The sequence below is a fragment of the Sciurus vulgaris genome (assembly GCF_902686455.1).
Source record: "Sciurus vulgaris genome assembly, chromosome: X".
Classification (NCBI taxonomy): Eukaryota; Metazoa; Chordata; class Mammalia; order Rodentia; family Sciuridae; genus Sciurus; species Sciurus vulgaris.
In genome coordinates, this window is record NC_136471.1 from 131,684,775 (window position 1) to 131,701,783 (window position 17,009).

Sequence of the window (17,009 nt, forward strand, 5' to 3'; positions counted from 1 at the left end):
CAACGTTCTGAGAATTACATTTTGGGGTGATGATGATTGGAGATCAGGTTTCTCAAAACGTTATTTGCTCAACACAGTAGATTGCAGTGTACTTTTTTGGTAAAGCCAACCTATCCATCCTAAAAAAATCAAATATTCAGAATTTGTACTAAATTTAACCTCATGTTATAATGGCAACTGAAATACTTTTTTTCCCCTAACATAAAATAACTCAAATGCTAATGATTTTGAGAGCAAAATGAATCCTATTAAGTAAGATTAGTTCTGGCTAAACCAAACTAACAGGATTCTTGCTTAAAGCAGGCCAGGGGGATCAGACATCACCTTGGGTATGGGGAAGGATGAGCATCAGACATGGAGAATGGAAAATTCTGCTGAAACCAGGTTAGCAAGTTTCTTGCTAAAACTGAATTTTATAAGGAAGTGCATGAATGGGCCTAGGACAAGATGCAGGAGCCTGACTAAAGTTTGGCCAAGCTAAGAGTCTTTGTCAGTGCTATTTTCTAGAAATTTCACTTTCTTCATCATAACATGCTTTCTTTTTTCAACCAGGGATTAAACCCAGGGGTGCTTCACCAGGGAGCCACATTCCCAGTCCTTTTATTTTTTTTATTTTGAGGAAGGGTTTCAGTGTGTTGCCGAGGCTGGTTTTGAACTTGCAGTCCTCCTGTCTCAGTCTTCCGTGACTATGCTCATATTATCAGTATGGTCCCTTCCTTATCATAGCTCAGCTGTGATCAGTTATTAAATTCAGTATGAGGTCAAAAGGAAAGAGAAGAAATTTTGTGAGGGTAACTTTGTAATAAAACTTTCAATAGACAGCTAAACCTATTTATAAAACCTCAAGGAGTGCTATAAAAGATGACATAAAAGAAATACACGGGAAATTGAGCCCAGTGGTTATCTTCCTTGAAGTATTAGCATGAATTCCATCTTCTGCACTTATCGATAAATATTTACATGTTTTCTCTGTTAATTGAATGAATGTTTGGTAAATACCTCTGTGTGCTAATCTAATGTAGGACATAATATCATGATTGCCTGCAAAAGTCTGCTGACCATCATATTCTCAATAAGATGTCTTGGGTAGTCTTTATGTTGTGTCTGATAAGGACCAGGAACGAAGTTCATGGAATCTTGAGCCTCTGGAAACAGGACATAGTTCTTCTGAGCCATGATCTGTGGATTTTATCCTGAACTCATGACTCTACTTCCAGTGCATCTCATTCATAAGAAATGAAGTTACTCTAGTAAAAATCTCCAAATCAAATGGCCTCACAACAGGGCCTTGTCTCTTCCCTGAGATATGCTAGACTAATCAGTGCCATTGTCATTTTTTGTAACATTACAACTTCTCTTGTGGCTGTGCTAAAATAATAAAACTTGTGCATTCTCTCCATCTCCCACAGCTGTGATTTCTGGATTTCTGTTGGTGAATAAGCCCTTCAGAATTGTCATAAGGTGGAGGAAATAGCATGTACTGAGTATTTCCCAAGTCCAGTTGCCAAGAATGAGCTAATTGTAACTCTCCCTTGCATACAATGAGTCTCAAAAATTTCCAGTGCTGACCATTCTGCAAGGATCCACCTTTTCACAAGAATGGTGCATTTCCATTGTAGAAGCTTGGCTTTTTAGCTTACCAAGAGTGAAACTTAAAATTGTGTCTTAAGATTAATAAAATGTCCAACCATCTTTTTGAGGATTTTTTCAATGTTTCACACTGGTTACATATTTGACATCCACATTAAATGAAAAATGTTAAAATAAATGTTATGTAAGCTGGATACATTTGCTTTTGGAAAATTTCTCTACAAGATTCTGATAGTAATCTGTCTTTCATAAAAAAATGAGATTTTTAAAAAATTTACTCATGTTTAACAGGACAAGTTTTTTTTTTTTTTTTTTTTTTTTTTTTTTTTTTTTTTTTTTTTTTAGAAGCTAGTCCTTTTTATTGACATAATCAATAGAACATTTATGGTAGTATGGCAGACTGGTCACAATGTTCTGCCACAACTTCTGACATTCAAATTAGACCTATTTAAATGTGATTCTTTTCCATTCTTTCAGCTTTGTATTACATATATGGAGGGATTTCTACATTAAAACAGTTCCACTCAGACCATCCCTATGTACTCAGTTTTTGAAGACTAAAGCTTGGTCCAAATTTGTGATAAGGTGACAGGCTAAAAGAAAAGCAAATTAACTAAAAGAAGCTATCTAGCCCAATCAAGAATGGCTTAATATTATTCATTTTCTTCTTTGAACATCTTACTTAAGTGCTTTATTAGAGCCACTAGCTCAGGGTTCCCACCACGTGCCTCAATTTGTTTATAGGCTTTAGATTCAAGCTCTTTAAGAGTATTCCGAGTGTATTCAAAAGAACCTACATCCTCAAGATAATGTACACAATATTTTTTTAATATCTATGTTTTCTGTTCGTTGGCGCAAGATGTTTTGCACCTGAGTGCTTTCAGGCCTTGACCAAATAGCATGAATAGTAGGGAATGAGAATTTTCCCTCTGTTAGATCTTCACAAAAACTTTTGTTTTCACTATATTCTTTGGAGTGCAGATTAGCATAATCATCTCTAATTTGAAAAAAGAGACCAAGTGTATTAAGTAATGACTTTAAATCTTCTTTGTAGTCAGAGAACAACTGCATGAGACCTACTGCTAATCCAAACAGTCCACCTGTCTTTTGTAGCACCATCGCTTTGTATTCTTCTTCAGTAGGACAAGTGTAATTATCCCTCCAGTAAATATCCAGGCCTTGTCCCTGATGGAGTTCCAAGAGCTGGCGGGTGAAAAGTTTCACTGCGTCTGGATGTTCGAGAGTTAAGACTTTCTCTAAGCCAAGGAAATATACATAATTGGCAGAATTGATGACAGATGGAATTCCATAGATGCTGTGTGCCACTGGAAAGCCACGTCGGAGTTTTGAGTTGTCTTCAATATCATCGATGAGTAAACTGGCGTTATGCAACATTTCTGTCACTTCAATGATAATCTGTAATTTGTCTTCTGGAACTTTCAGCCAATGATTAAATGCCTGTGAAAGTTTGGTTCTCACTTGTTTACATCACATATCCAAAAGGGACAAAGTTTCACTTCCTGTGAGAAGTCTGGTAACTGAAGTAAGTACTTGTAGGGTTCTAGAAGAATTCTTTGGACAGTTTCTTGAGTCTTCTCCATTGTTTTTAAATTTCAAGGCTGAAGGTTCCACGATGATCTCACGATTTTACGCCGTCGGTCAGGAGAAGCAGTGCCTCACATTAACTTCCCACTCCGTAGTTCCGACCAAGGCTCCTCCCGGCGCCTTCATAAATCCCTCCTCCTACTTCACCACAAAACTCTCCGCCCTTCTCAGCCGCCAGCGACTCCGCATTACTCATAGCGAGAAAATGCGCCATCCAACAGGACAAGTTTGACACATTTTTCCAAATTATAAAATCAGGAATTACAAATATATTTCATTTCACAAATCAATTTCCAACCAGTGGGTTATGGATATTTACCTGTTATGTTAAGAAGATTCTGAGGCTGCATCTGGCCTAGCAGAAAAATTTTTATTATCATTGGATAATAATGTTTTCCAAGGATACAAGATAGAGAGTAGGCAATTAGGTTCTGTATTTGCCACCCTTGCATGATAGGAAAAGTGTTAACATTTAAAATATATTTGCAAAGATTACTAGAAACACATTAGTGTACATGAAAAATATTACTTAAGTAGAAATGAAGGCCAGATTAATGACTATTTTATTTGTCCTGTAGGTCAATGCATCTCGTCAGGAAGCCAAATTGACAGAGGAGTGTGATCTTCTCATTGAGATCATTCAGCAAAGACGACAAATTATTGGAACCAAGATCAAAGAAGGGAAGGTATGATTTCCAGGGCATCTCCTCTACCTGGAGAAGATATACTCCCATATATTGCAGTGACTTTGAAAATGTCTAACACCCTCCTTTTCTATACTTTCTACAATTCCTTCTTACCTCATTATATTAATCTATTTTGTGTTATAACAAAATACCTGACATTGGATAGTGTATAAATAAAACAGGTTTATTTGACTGATGATTTTGGTCACTAAAAAGTCCAAACTGCATGTTACCCACATCTAGGAAAGATCCCCTGATGGTATGACATGATTAAGAAGCAGAAGGGGGAAAAGGCATATATAAAGTACATGGCTTGGGAGAGGGGGTTGTTCCTTTATAACAGCTCAGTCATGTAATAATTAATCCAGTCCCACAAGATCTAACCTACTCCTTTGAGATGGCCATTAATCTCTTCCAAGAGTAGTATTCCCTGTGATCCCAAATGCCTTTTAAAGGCCCTATCACCACTCAAAACCTTTACAGTTGGGATCAATATGAGTTTGGGGACAAACCATATTTAATCCAGAGCAGTCTTTAATACTTAGTTCAAAAGCCTTTGCTTGGCAATTGTTCTTCTTCCCCTTTTTGTTTATATTATGGTTTACTGTGCACACCTGTAATCAACTCTAGGGGTTGGCTATTATGGGTTCCATAGAGGCAGAGTTCATTTCATATTAATTGAAATATCCTAGCAATCAGCACAGCATTAAATAAATTAAAAATGAATCAAACTTTATATATAGAAATTATGAAGTACTTTCCCACGTCCTTGAGGGAATTAAGACAGGTATAATTTCATAGTGGAAAAAAACACCTATGCTTTCATTATATCATATACTTCTTTGTGTTTATATTAGTAATACTTCTTTTCTAATGTTTATGTGTTTTAATTTTTCTGGTTTTATAGCAAAGTATATTCAAAAAGAAATTTATCAATTTATGTTTCATCTTTATGGCCACTTATTCAACATTGATTGAAAAACTGCTTAATTTTAGAATTCTTCACTTTGTTCTATTTTTAAACTAGTCATATTTAATTGAAATACTTATCCTTTTTATTTTACCCATTTCTCTGCCACATTTGAAGGATAATTTTTCTAAATATTTTAAAAATAGAAGCATTCATGGTCTAAGAAATTCACGAGTTTCTATTATTACTTCTTATAGATGTGCTTTATTGAACTATATGCTTAAAACAAGTTAGAAAGTCTTAAATAAAACAATGGGATTGCAAGGACTAATGTAGTTACTTTTCTCTGTGTCCTATAAAATTTAACAAGTACCTTCCAATATTGTGCAATGTTTTAGATTGTTCTATGTATATTGAAAAGTATACATGTAAATTATAATGGTAATCAAAAATAAAAGTCAAGTTAAGTGATCTTGCAGCTGTTACAGTGAATTAACAGATTGACATGAAAATATTCCCTGGGCCAAGATGTCTCATTGGGACTGGAAGCTACTTTTCCCAACTTTCTGGCCGTCCAGTGGTCATGAGCACTGAGTGTCCACCTGGAATCCTTACAGGGTCCTTTTCCCTCTCTGTCATCATCGTGTACCACATGGACACATCTTTTAATTTCTTTCACCTTCTAGGTTCTGATATGCCTAGATGCCTGAGATATAGCCATAACTACTTATAATAATTAGTATGCATGGGAAAGATAATTTGCTATCTATACATGGCTGCTCTCAGGGATCAGATCTCAATACTTATATTAGTTTCTTTTCAATTTTTAATTGTAAGTTGGTAAATTGTCACTCTATGTATTGTGGGGTAAAGGTGAGTTTATGGCTGATGAGCATGATGTGGATAATCAAATCAAGTTAATTAACATATCCATCACCTCATACTCATTGTTTTGTTGTATGACTATTTGAAATTTAATGTTTTAGCACTTTTGAAATGAATGCTACATTATTATTTACTGTTCACCAAGCTAAGCAATATCTCTCAAACAAAGCTTATTACTCCTGTCAATGTTGAGGCTTGGAACTCTACTCATATTAGTTTCTAAATTACTGTAACTTGGTGGCTTGAAACAATTCTGATTTATTATGTTAGTGTTGTAGAATTCAGAAGACCACAATCAGTCTCACTGGGTTAAAGTCATGGTTTTGGCAGTGTTATTTCTTTTGGGGGGCTCTGAGGCAGAATCCTTTTCTGAGCTCATTCAGGCTACTCTCATTCCTTGGCTCCATAATTCACTCTGACCTCTCCTTCCTTCCTTCCATCTTCTTCACTGACTCAGGCCTCCCTGTTTTTCTCTTATAAAGACCTTGGCGATTATATTGGAATCTCCTACATAATCCAAGACAACCTTCCCATCTCAAATCCCTAATGTAATAATATACGCAAAGTCCCTTTTGCTGTGTAAGGTAATGTATTCAAAGATTCCTGTGCACATCTTTGAGGATCCTGTATTCAGCCTGTAGTGAAATTTGACTTTCCAGTCAGCATGCCTGCCTTTCCCTTACATAGCTTAAACAATGACAGTTTGTCTCATGAACTAGATCACAGTGGTAAAGGATGTCCCCGTTTCAGCCATGGTGGTGCACACAGGGCATTCTTTTGTGCCCTCTCCCCACCCCAACCCCTTGACATTGGTAGAGAACATAATAAAATAGAAAAGCAAAGAGAAATAGCTGATTGAAGTAAGATAAGCATCTTCATGGGGTAGAAATGGGACAAAAAGTGTAAAGTCATGACTGTGGCTGACATAGGCTAGTGTCATTTGTTCTGGAAAAGGCTGAAGCAGGTATAGTTTCAACTCCCATGGCTAAATCATTCTTTTTAAAATATTTTTTTTAGTTGTACATGAACACAATGCCTTTTTTTAAATTTATGTTTTATGTGGTGATGAGGATCAAACCCAGTGCCTCACACGTGCTAAGCAAGCATTCTACTACTGAGCTACAACTGCAGTCCTGCTAAGTAATTCTTGATGCTTTGGGGAAGATGATCTAGAAGTGCCCCAGATAGGACTGGGACTAAAGTCAGGCTCATTGCTTAATGCCACTGGTATCTAAGGCTTCTCAGTTCATTAAAAGGGAGCTGAAAAAGATCATTGCCAACCTCTGCCTAGTGTCATAGCTTTTAACAAACTTCATGTCTGGGACTGTGCAATAAGTCAGTTGCTGGGTTGGGACCTGTGTCATGGCCTTTCTGATATTCCACAAAGCAGGAACCTCAGAAACAAAGAGATAAGATTCCTGAATGTCCTGCGGGCCAGGAGAGAGCAACTGTGAAACTGTCAAGATAGGGCAGCCTGATCAAGGAGGATGAAAAAGCAAAGATCATACATGACTTCTCCCATTCAAAATTGAAGCTCAGTTCCAAAGCAAATACAGGAATGTTAAATTTCTGAAAATACAGCTAAGAAAATCAGACATTATCTTACTCCAGAGGAAATTAGTTTTGTTGAAGAATACAAAAAAGTCTTTAAAACAAATAGTTTTAAAGTGTTTGAAAGAGATAAATGAAGGAAGAGCTTTAAAAGAGTGAAGAAAAAACTGAAAAAGAAAACAAAAATAAAAGAAGAAAAAAAGCAAAGAAAAAGTGAAACCATGAAATAAGAAAAAATAATATCAAAGCAGTGACCTAGTAGTTTTGAAAGTAAATATATAGATACTTAAATTAGAAAGAAAACAGCTGCAAAAAAAATTGGAAACTGAGTTTTGGCATCCACCTAGGAAATTCCATAAATATAGGAAGGAACAAATGAAACTGAGTGGCATTAAAGCATGGCAGTTACCCATTGTTTCTGGACTCAAAAATTAGAAAGGTTGGGGCTGGGGAAATAACTCAGTCGATAGAGTGCTTGCCTTGCAAGCACAAGGCCCTGGGTTCGATCCCCAGCACTGCAAAAAAAAAAAATTAGAAAGGTGTATATATAATATATAAGCTTCACATGGGACATTTTTTTCAGTGGGGAGTATTGGGAATTGAACCCAGGGGTGGTTTACCTTTACCGCTGAGCTATATCCCCAACCTTTTTGGTGTTTTATTTTGAGACAGAGTTTCACTAGCCTGCTGAGGATCTCTCTGAGTTGCTAAAGCTGACCTTGAACTTGGCATTCCTTCTGCCTTAGCCTCCTGAGTCACTGGGATTGCAAGCGTAGACCATCATGCCCAGCGCATGGGACATTGACATTTTCTCTTTCTCTCTTTCTTTCTTTCTTCCTTTCTTCTTTCTTTCTTTTTTTGTGCTGGGGTTGAACCCAGAGGTGCTCAACCACTTAGCCACATCCCCATCCCTTTTTATTGTTTTTTTTTTTTTTTTTTTTTTTTTTTAATTTTGAGACAGAGTCACACTAAGTTGCTTAGGGCCTTGCTAAGTTTCTGAGGCTGACCTCAAACTTGCAATCCTCCTGCCTCAGACCCCCAAGTTTCTAGGGTTATATTTCTTCTTTTAATGTCACATACTTGGTTGGAAGGGAAGTGAATTTTAAAGACCAAACACCAAATAACCCCTCCTCTAAGACCACACAATGAAACTAATTAGATACCATCAGCAATGAAAATAATGGTTTTTTTTTTTTACAATGTTTGGAGACTTTATGATGTACTCATAAATACATTTTCAAAACAACTTTTTAAACTTTAGAAATCCACCACAATGAGTGCTGGGGATGTGGTTCAGTGGTAGAGTGCTTACCTGGCATGCGTGAGGTCCTTGGTTCAACCTCTAGCACCACAGAAATGAACTGCAGTGAAAGGCCGTATGTCATAAACAATAAGCAGCCAAAAGTTATTTGAATGCAAAGTGATTGCCTTCGATTCTTTACAAAAGGCAACGAAAACATATTGAAAGAAATGAGCTTTCAAATCAAGTTAGAACAATCACAACTGAATAAAGTGAATGAAACCATAGGAAAAGAACATTAAAATTAAAAAATCAGCCGTCCCCCAAAAAAAGGAGTCAGCTAAGTACAACCCATAACCTACCTCTGAAACACCTGTGAGTAAAAATGAGTTCCCCCCATTCTTAAAAGGTTGCTTACAAAAATAAAAACAAAAATGTATATATGATACAGTATGTAGTCTCTCAAGCCTAAAATAATGACATTATTTTAACTACATTTTAATAGAAACTATATATATAATCTTAGGCTAAGAAGGATTTCTGAGACAAAACATTTAATCAATAAATCATAAATCAAAGACTAAAAACATTGGAAAAATCACCTGTCCAAGAGAAAACTTCATAACACTAGGTACCTCCAAAAAGGTACTGGAATTTGTTAGGTACCAGCATACTATTGCATGGAAATATACATATTGAAAAAATTTTCAAATTTGCCCTTTAAATGTGTGCAGTGTTGTGTCAGTTATCTAAATAAAGTTGTTTATAAGACCCAAATTGTTTATTATAAAATGAAAGTCTTCAAAATTAAAATTAATGAACTAGAGTGATATGAATTAGCATACCCCCAATTCTATATGTTGTTTAGGCACAAGTGTCTGAGAGTACTTGGGTGAGCAGCTCTGAATTCAGAAGCTCTTTTCTCTTGGAGAGATGTGAATGAGGTTAGAAAGGGCCACACAGGGGGTCATTAGTGCCATTTATGATACTACCTCCTCTTGAAAACTTTGATGCTGGTATGATGAAAATATTGAGATTTGGTAGTACATACAGGATAGTTCATTATATTATTTCAAAATTTTTCTGCATGTTTAAGATTGTACACTTTTTGAAAAGTAAAGTATCCATTTGCTTGGGGCCATTATCTCAGCAGGCAGTACTATGTGGCAGATGCTACTGGAAAGGAGGAAGGCTTTGATGCATGAGCAAGGACTAGTTGACTCCAAAGCCTGGGATACACAGTGACCTGAGTCCCTGGTCAGCTTATATTGTATCATAAGCATGTTTCTAAGAGGAAGGGTGGGGAGGCCAACACCCTGGAAATCTGAGGTGCCAGGCAGAGAGGGCATGTGTAGGCCTGGGGCCCTCTGTGGGGTGGGTCCCTGCAGCCCAGGGCAGTTGCAGGGCAGTCTGGGCACTGAGTCAGGAGCAGGGACAGTGGGGCCCTCTGACAAGTACTTGGAAATGGAAAGGTGGAGGAAGTTGCCAGCAGGTGATGGTGGAGCACAAAGTACATACTGCTGATTTTTGCTCTTAGACAGAGCTCCAAAGCCTGTATGGGTGCATACACTGCAGAATCTAGAGCCACATGACTCCCTGAGAAAGCTACAATGCTGCCACTTCTACTCAGCAGTCGGGGACACATTTGTTGTCAACACACAAGGATCTGAAAACAAACTCCCAAGGAAGTGAGTTCATCTTTCAACATGCAAATACAGGCCCCTTCTATATACTCAAATTCTCCATAATTTAAGAGAATTAACTTGGACTAAATGGTCATACTGTCTGTGGCCTTAAAAATGTGCTAAGCCTAGGTCTCATGGTCAATTCAGGTAGTCCTGTTAACTGAGAGGACTTGCTGTTTGCATATAACTGTTTTGGGGTGTGTATCCTATCAATGTACAAAAGCACATACAAAATTAACTTAAAATGCATTTAAAGCAAAATAAGTCTGCTTTTAAAAGAATGTGCAAGTTATAATAAACCAAAATTAGAAAGATATCAACAGGCTTATGTTTGCTAAAAGGAGATTCTATTAGGCAGAATATTTCCATGATGAGTATAGAAAGAAATTCAGAAGTTACAATGTGAAAGTCACATTTGAAAGGCAAAAGGAACAGAGTCAGCTAAAAAATTTTCCCTGTGGCATTGATACATACATATGTAGAATCTTATATGTCATGGTCTAACGTATCTTTTATTATCAGATTTTATTTATCTTGTCAGATTTCTAAAATAGCATATTTAAAATATTGTCTAATGAAAAACTAAGTATTTTGCTCAGTGTTCCATGTTAGAATTTTAAGTGCCGTAGCACATAGGACAGGGTTTCAAAATGGGTTTGAGTCAGGACCATCTGACCAGAATCATTTACACCAGGAGTTCGTCAACTTTTTCTGTGAAGGGCTAATAAATACTTTTGGCCTTACCATGTAGTCTGTGTTGCAACAACTCACTTCTGGCAATGTTGTAACATGAAAGCAGTCACAGATGATTCCTAGACAAAAGAATGTGATAGTGTGCCAATAAAACTTTATTTATACAGTCTTGATGCTGGATTTGATCCACACACCACAATTTGTGAACACCTAACTCTGAACAATGTTTTCCATTTCTCATTTTTATAATGTAACCCACAACAAGAAATACAGATGACATCACAATCTAGTGCACACGATTGTGCACGAAACACATTTTGGAAAATGCAACTTGCCTTTTCTACCAGGAATGTACTCTGCTATTTTCTTCTCTTCTATTTTATTTTTTCATGTTAGTCCTGACCATACTAATGATTCATCTCCTGCTTATTAATAAACCTTAATTGTTTATTAAAATGTGAATTCCTGCACCTCTGCCAATTACAATTCCTTAACTAAAATATTGGAGGATGTGCCTAAACATCTACAGTTTTTCTTTGAAAACCTCTTTCTTTTGCACACTGCTTGAGAAGCTCTGATCCACATATATCAGATGGAATTCTGCACTTATGTATAACTAAGGTTAGCCCCAATTTGTTCTCTGTAGAACATTCTGATATTTTCATAAGAGGCTCTTATTTTTGTTTTGTTTCCATTTGTGCATGATTTTGAGCATTTTCTTCCTTTTCCTCTTTTGTCATTTTTAATTTCCAGTATCATGATAGAAGAAGCAAAAGATGAAACTTCAGTGCAGTCATTCACATTTGTAATTTGTGTCATCTACTAGTCATATCAAGTGAATAATGATTGGCATGAAACTATTCTAGAGGAACATTTCAACTTTGTTTTCCTTTGTTAGATCTGTACTAAATATCTTCTCTTTTGCCATGTAGTTTAAAGTATTCTGTATGTTGTGTAATTAAGTATTCCATTCACTTGGTTTATTGTAACCACTGTAAGTTATTTTTCTTCCTGGAATTTTTCTTACTTTTGACAGTTTCTAATAGGTGTGTTCTAAAAACTTGAATTGAAGTGGATGCTTTGTTGGCTTTGCCTGTGGATATAATGATGACAAGAGCTAAATTTCTATTTGGTATAAAATAAGTGTCATTTTATTTATTCAATCAATCTAAGTACACAGATAATCTACTGGGGACAATAAGCACAATCATAATGTTATGTCTTTTACCAGGCTCAAGATCCCATACTATTTGCCCCAAACTTTTGATATTTCAATCTTTGATTCTTTACTTTCAAGAATTTTTCTCACCCTTGACTAAATCTTGTGCCTGCTGCCTCTCAATTCAGCATGAATTTCCTTTGTTTGCTGTAGTCCATACTTGGAATTGGACGTTCCTTAGAGGCCTCAAGTTCTGACATCTCTTTCCTTCCTTTTCTTCGATTAGAGTTGTCCGGGGATGATAATGATGACTTGGAGAAAGAAGGAATTTCTTGGAGTTAGCAGGAATTCTGGAGGGAGCCTGAGCCAGCCTTGTCTGTAAGACAGATTAACCGGCCTCCTCCCTACCCTTTCACCCAAGGCTATTTTCCATTCCGGAATTATCATAAAGCCAGCCAAAATCTGTCCCCGAGTGTATAGATGGGGGCACTAGGCACACGGCAATTCCAATTAGTGGTCTAATTTTAACTTGGCTTCTGGCCAGAGGGCTTCATCTCACAGCACATTTCAAACACCAGAGTGACGGTCAAGTGGGTTACATTGGACTTATCTTGGCCTGCCTGGGAGGTTATGGTCAATTACGTTTGAGAGTCATTTTCAAACAAGACAGAATCAGGAATTGGAATGGAGGTTGTGAAGCAAATATGCATTTTTATCCCAACTGGGAAATGCTTATCAAAATAGTTCTTAGTTATCAAGTAAGCACAAAGTGCCTGGAAATGACGTTCCCAGTGAGGGGAAATGGCCCAGCTGTGCTTTTTTTGGCTTTCTCTCATCTGCTCAACAGGAAAAATATTAATCAATGGGAAAAATGCTCCCTTTCTGTTAATTTAATACACGAGTTTGAGGTAGAATAGGAAATAGTAATACCTAATGCATTTACATCACAATTTTATTACATGAATATGAAGAAGTGTCTAGAAAATGATTTTTGCTAAAGTCTCAAGTTTGCACCTATAGAGTTGTTTTGTTTTCTTAATGGCACAGATGAAAACCTGAGTTCCCTATGTTCTTAGAGTAATTGTGTGGAATAGTGGAGGGAAGAGGTCTGATGACCCTTTGTAATTTGCTAGTGGGTGACACCTTTTTTTCCCATCAACAGGGAAGCAATTAGCAATTCAGTGTTTCCTCATAAAATGAATTAGGAACAGTTCTCCAAGAAGAGAAAGTATATCTCTGACAAGAGTCCCCTGACTGGGCTTTACCCGATTTTGATGTCTCTATGCTTACTTTTGAACTTTTATGGAAGGATGGCTTACATACAACAGAGCACACACTTTACAGTGGACCAGCCCGGTACCTTTTCACTGAAGGCGTGCACCATGTAACCCTCTGTGTCCTTGCCTCTTTCGTTCAAGGTGATGAGGCTTCGTAAATTAGCTCAGCAGATTGCAAACTGCAAACAGTGCATTGAGCGGTCGGCATCTCTCATCTCCCAAGCAGAACATTCTCTGAAGGAGAATGATCATGCCCGCTTTCTACAGACTGCTAAGAATATCACTGAGAGGTGAGTTCCAGGGGGCCGGTGGGAGGTTCCTGGGCTGCTGGTCCCTTGTATCTGGAATGTGATTGGTTCGGGTTACTCCTCTGTGCTTTTGTTTTCATTTTCAAGGTTGCGGACCAGAGACAATAGAGATTTCAAGCTGTTTCCTCCAGCTAAAGATGTTTCTCTTTGACATATTAAAGTCCTTTCAGTGTTCAAGGTCTTTGAAACAAGAGTCCACCAGTTAGAAAGAATAAAATCAACCTGCTTCTTGAGGGGGAGCTTATGATAGCACATGAACAGCATTTATTGTGAATCTTAGTCTCTATCTTATAGTACACTTGGTAACAAAGAAACAAAAGGAAGGGAGAAGCATAAAAGGGGATCTTATCTTCTATTGCACTGTTCATCATCTGTCTTAAAAAAAAACCTTGCACAGGTGGCAGTCTTTGAGGCCTGTTTTTACTTGGTTCAGAAACTTGACCTCACCTGAAAAGGTCAAGGTTGACTCATATAGAAGAGAAAGGGCCAAACAGTCAACTTCATCCTGCCTTCTTTTCAAATCCCTTGTATTCCAGGGGAGGGAACTTTAAAGTGATGTTATCTCAATGGTCAGCAAGGCGGTGAAACTAGCAAGGAGGAGTATTCCTTTAGTACACCTACTCAATTATCATAAAAATTACTCATCTCCATGGATGGCAAGCAAACACCTCTAGTAATTCTGTTGGATCCAGAAATGCTCTAGGCTGGACTGGCTACAACCAATGCCAAGTAATGACATTTCTGAGCAATGTAAATGCCCTTGACTTTTCATCCATTCTTGTTTTCAGAGGTAACTGCCCTTTATGTAAAATTTAAATAGAATCCTGTCACTAAAATAACCCAGAGAGCTTATTCATGCTGGTGTTTTTTCCAAAACAGGGATTAGCAAACTTTTTCTGTAAAGGATCTGAGAATAGGTATTTTTGGATTTGCAGGTCTCAGTTACAACTACTAAACCCTGCCAGTTTAACTCCATAACAGCCACACATAGTATAGAAACAAATGGGTATGGCTATGTGCCAATAAAACCATTTACCAAACAGGCTATAGGTTCTGTTTTGCCAGCCCATGGCTTGGGGGGGGTGGAGCATGCTCACCATTTTGCAACTAGATTTCTTCAAAGGAGAAAGGAGGCTAACATTTATTAAGTGCTTGCATGTGTTGAGCATTGTGCTAATTCTCAAAATATCATCTAGAGGTAAGCATTGACATTTCCATTTTCATTGTTCTTTAAGATCAGAGAACAGTATTTTTACAACTCTGATCTACTAGTCAGCCAGCTTCACTGTGTTATTTTTTATATTTGGGAAGAATTCTTTTTGCAGCTGGTTAGATATGTATCTCTTCTAAAGGACATGTATAACAGCTGGCTATTATCCATTTTCTGTCCTCCTCACTGTGCAAGCCCAGTTTTTTGTTTCTGACTCCTAGGTTCCAAGTATTTAATTGTTTGCACTGCTGTCATCTGAACCATATCCAACAGCTCATTCTTTTTCCTAAAGTTAAAAACTTTAAATGGCACTAATTCCAGTATACCGAGGACACTCTATTATGGATAACATTTACACTTAGGTCAGGATTCCCAACTGGGATCCAAAAGTCCATTTCTCTACCTGGGAGATGAACAGATGATGTGGCTACTCTGAACGGCATTCCTCAGCAAATTCTTACCTGGCCTACCAGTTGGGTGAGAAGTGGCCCTGGAACAGTGATGCCGAAAGACCAGCATTTGAAGCCTATCATAAGCACATGAATGGGTACACGAATGCCCACATTTGATTGCCTTCCATTCTTGTGGGACATGTCAGGTTCCATTCAGCTCCATTGTAAACAAGCCCATCTCATCAGAAATGGAAACATAACTTTAATTTCTTTTTCTACAAAGAATATGCTTCCCTAGAGTTTGAGTCCACAGTGCCTATAAAAATGTGCTAGAAGCCCTTGTCCCTGTTTCTGCAATCTCCTCTCTTCCCCTCTCTCATTTATCAATGTCCTTGATTAATTTCCAAGGCTTTTTCTTTGAAGTAGCTGTGATGTGGTAAAAGGGTATTTGGCTTGGATAAAGAATGGGGATCCTGAGTTCAAATCCTAGTACTGCCCCTGTTTAAATGTGGTTCTTTGAGCCCTTTTGTACTTAGAAAATGGTTCGTATTAGCTATTCTTATTGTGATAATGTTGTTGAAGTCTTAAGCAGAACATGTCTTAAGCATCATAGACACTACGTCAATGCTACCTGGATGTATACTTTCATATTTTGATGTCAGTTGAACCCTCCTGGTATGTCTTTATTCCAATGCTACTCTGTCTAGCTGCCTCTATTCTTCAACCTGCTGTTTAACATGCCTCTTTACAACATGACTTCTGATTTTGTCTCCTATTGTGTCTGTCTTGGGTTTTGCCTCGCAAATACTTCCAAATCATCTTCATTCTTCTGTCAAGTATGGCACCCAAAATAAGCTTTAAATCCTGTAGGCATTCTTAAAATGAGACTTATATGAGGTTTTTCTACCTCATTACTTCAGTTAAAGTAGATGTTCTCCTATAAGCTAAATCAAAACTACAAAGTTTTTCAATTCAGAATCATTAAAAAAACATAAGAGAGCCATAAGCTTTACATTGTAGGAGATGCATATGCTTTGGAATTAACTATTTGGCACTGTGCTAATTGCTTAGTAATTATGGATGGCACTGCAGCCTCTCATTAACACTTCTGAGTCTAATTTTGCTTATGTGTTCCAAGTGGTCAGGAATCCCAGCCAGCTTGTTTTGGCTATTATAGCCCCAGCACATTGCAAACTGCCCCATGTGAATGAATGAGTGAATGAAAGAATGATGTGTAAACAGTCGCTGTAAGCATAAAATGAAATAGCGTGGTAAAAGCATTAGTCCAGTTCCTATTACAAAGTGAACATGCAATAAGTGCTAATCCCCTTTCTCCCACTCACTAGATGAATGCAAATAGAATGTATGACATACTACATTCTCAAGATTCACTAATACATATGACTTTGATGTGATTGTGCATGCACCTTTTAACAGTATGCTAAATGAGCAAAACTATTTGCTAAATCCAGGCATAAGAAAGTTGATTTACTGTTTGTAAAGAATCTAAAATTAAAATCACAAATTATGTGTATCAAAAGGATGGTGAAAAGAAAATTCCCTCTGAACAGAATCGTTTTTTCAGAACACATAGAAGTTCTCCAACACCAAGGTGATCACTCAGTTCCTTACTGCCACAGACAGCTCAAGAATTTGTCAGACTTTTCCAGAATATAAAGATAAGGACTCCATTTGTCAAATCTGGAAAGAATTTGCTTAGTTCTAAAAATTAGAGCATATCTCATGCGTGGGCTTCGAAGTGTATTTGCAGGGTGTTGAGAGGTATTATGACAATAGCAAGGTTATAGAGCCAAATGT

At 37.3% G+C, this 17,009-nt stretch overlaps 2 protein-coding genes across 7 annotated transcripts in view; one reads left to right on the forward strand and one right to left on the reverse strand.

The window, feature by feature from the left end:
* Positions 1–17,009, forward strand: part of MID1 (midline 1) — a 359,879-nt gene that overhangs the window by 313,764 nt on the left and 29,106 nt on the right. For all 6 annotated transcript variants that reach the window (XM_079123171.1, XM_079123166.1, XM_079123170.1 and 3 more), the window contains exons 4-5: positions 3,774–3,881; positions 13,423–13,571. In XM_079123171.1, the coding sequence (XP_078979297.1) occupies positions 3,774–3,881; positions 13,423–13,571 (257 nt within the window). The remainder of the gene's footprint in view (positions 1–3,773; positions 3,882–13,422; positions 13,572–17,009) is intronic.
* Positions 1,971–3,405, reverse strand: LOC306650900 (geranylgeranyl pyrophosphate synthase-like). The gene is given in 3 exon segments (XM_079123314.1): positions 1,971–2,417; positions 2,419–3,077; positions 3,080–3,405. Coding segments are annotated over 3 exon segments (945 nt in total). The 5' UTR covers positions 3,192–3,405; the 3' UTR covers positions 1,971–2,243.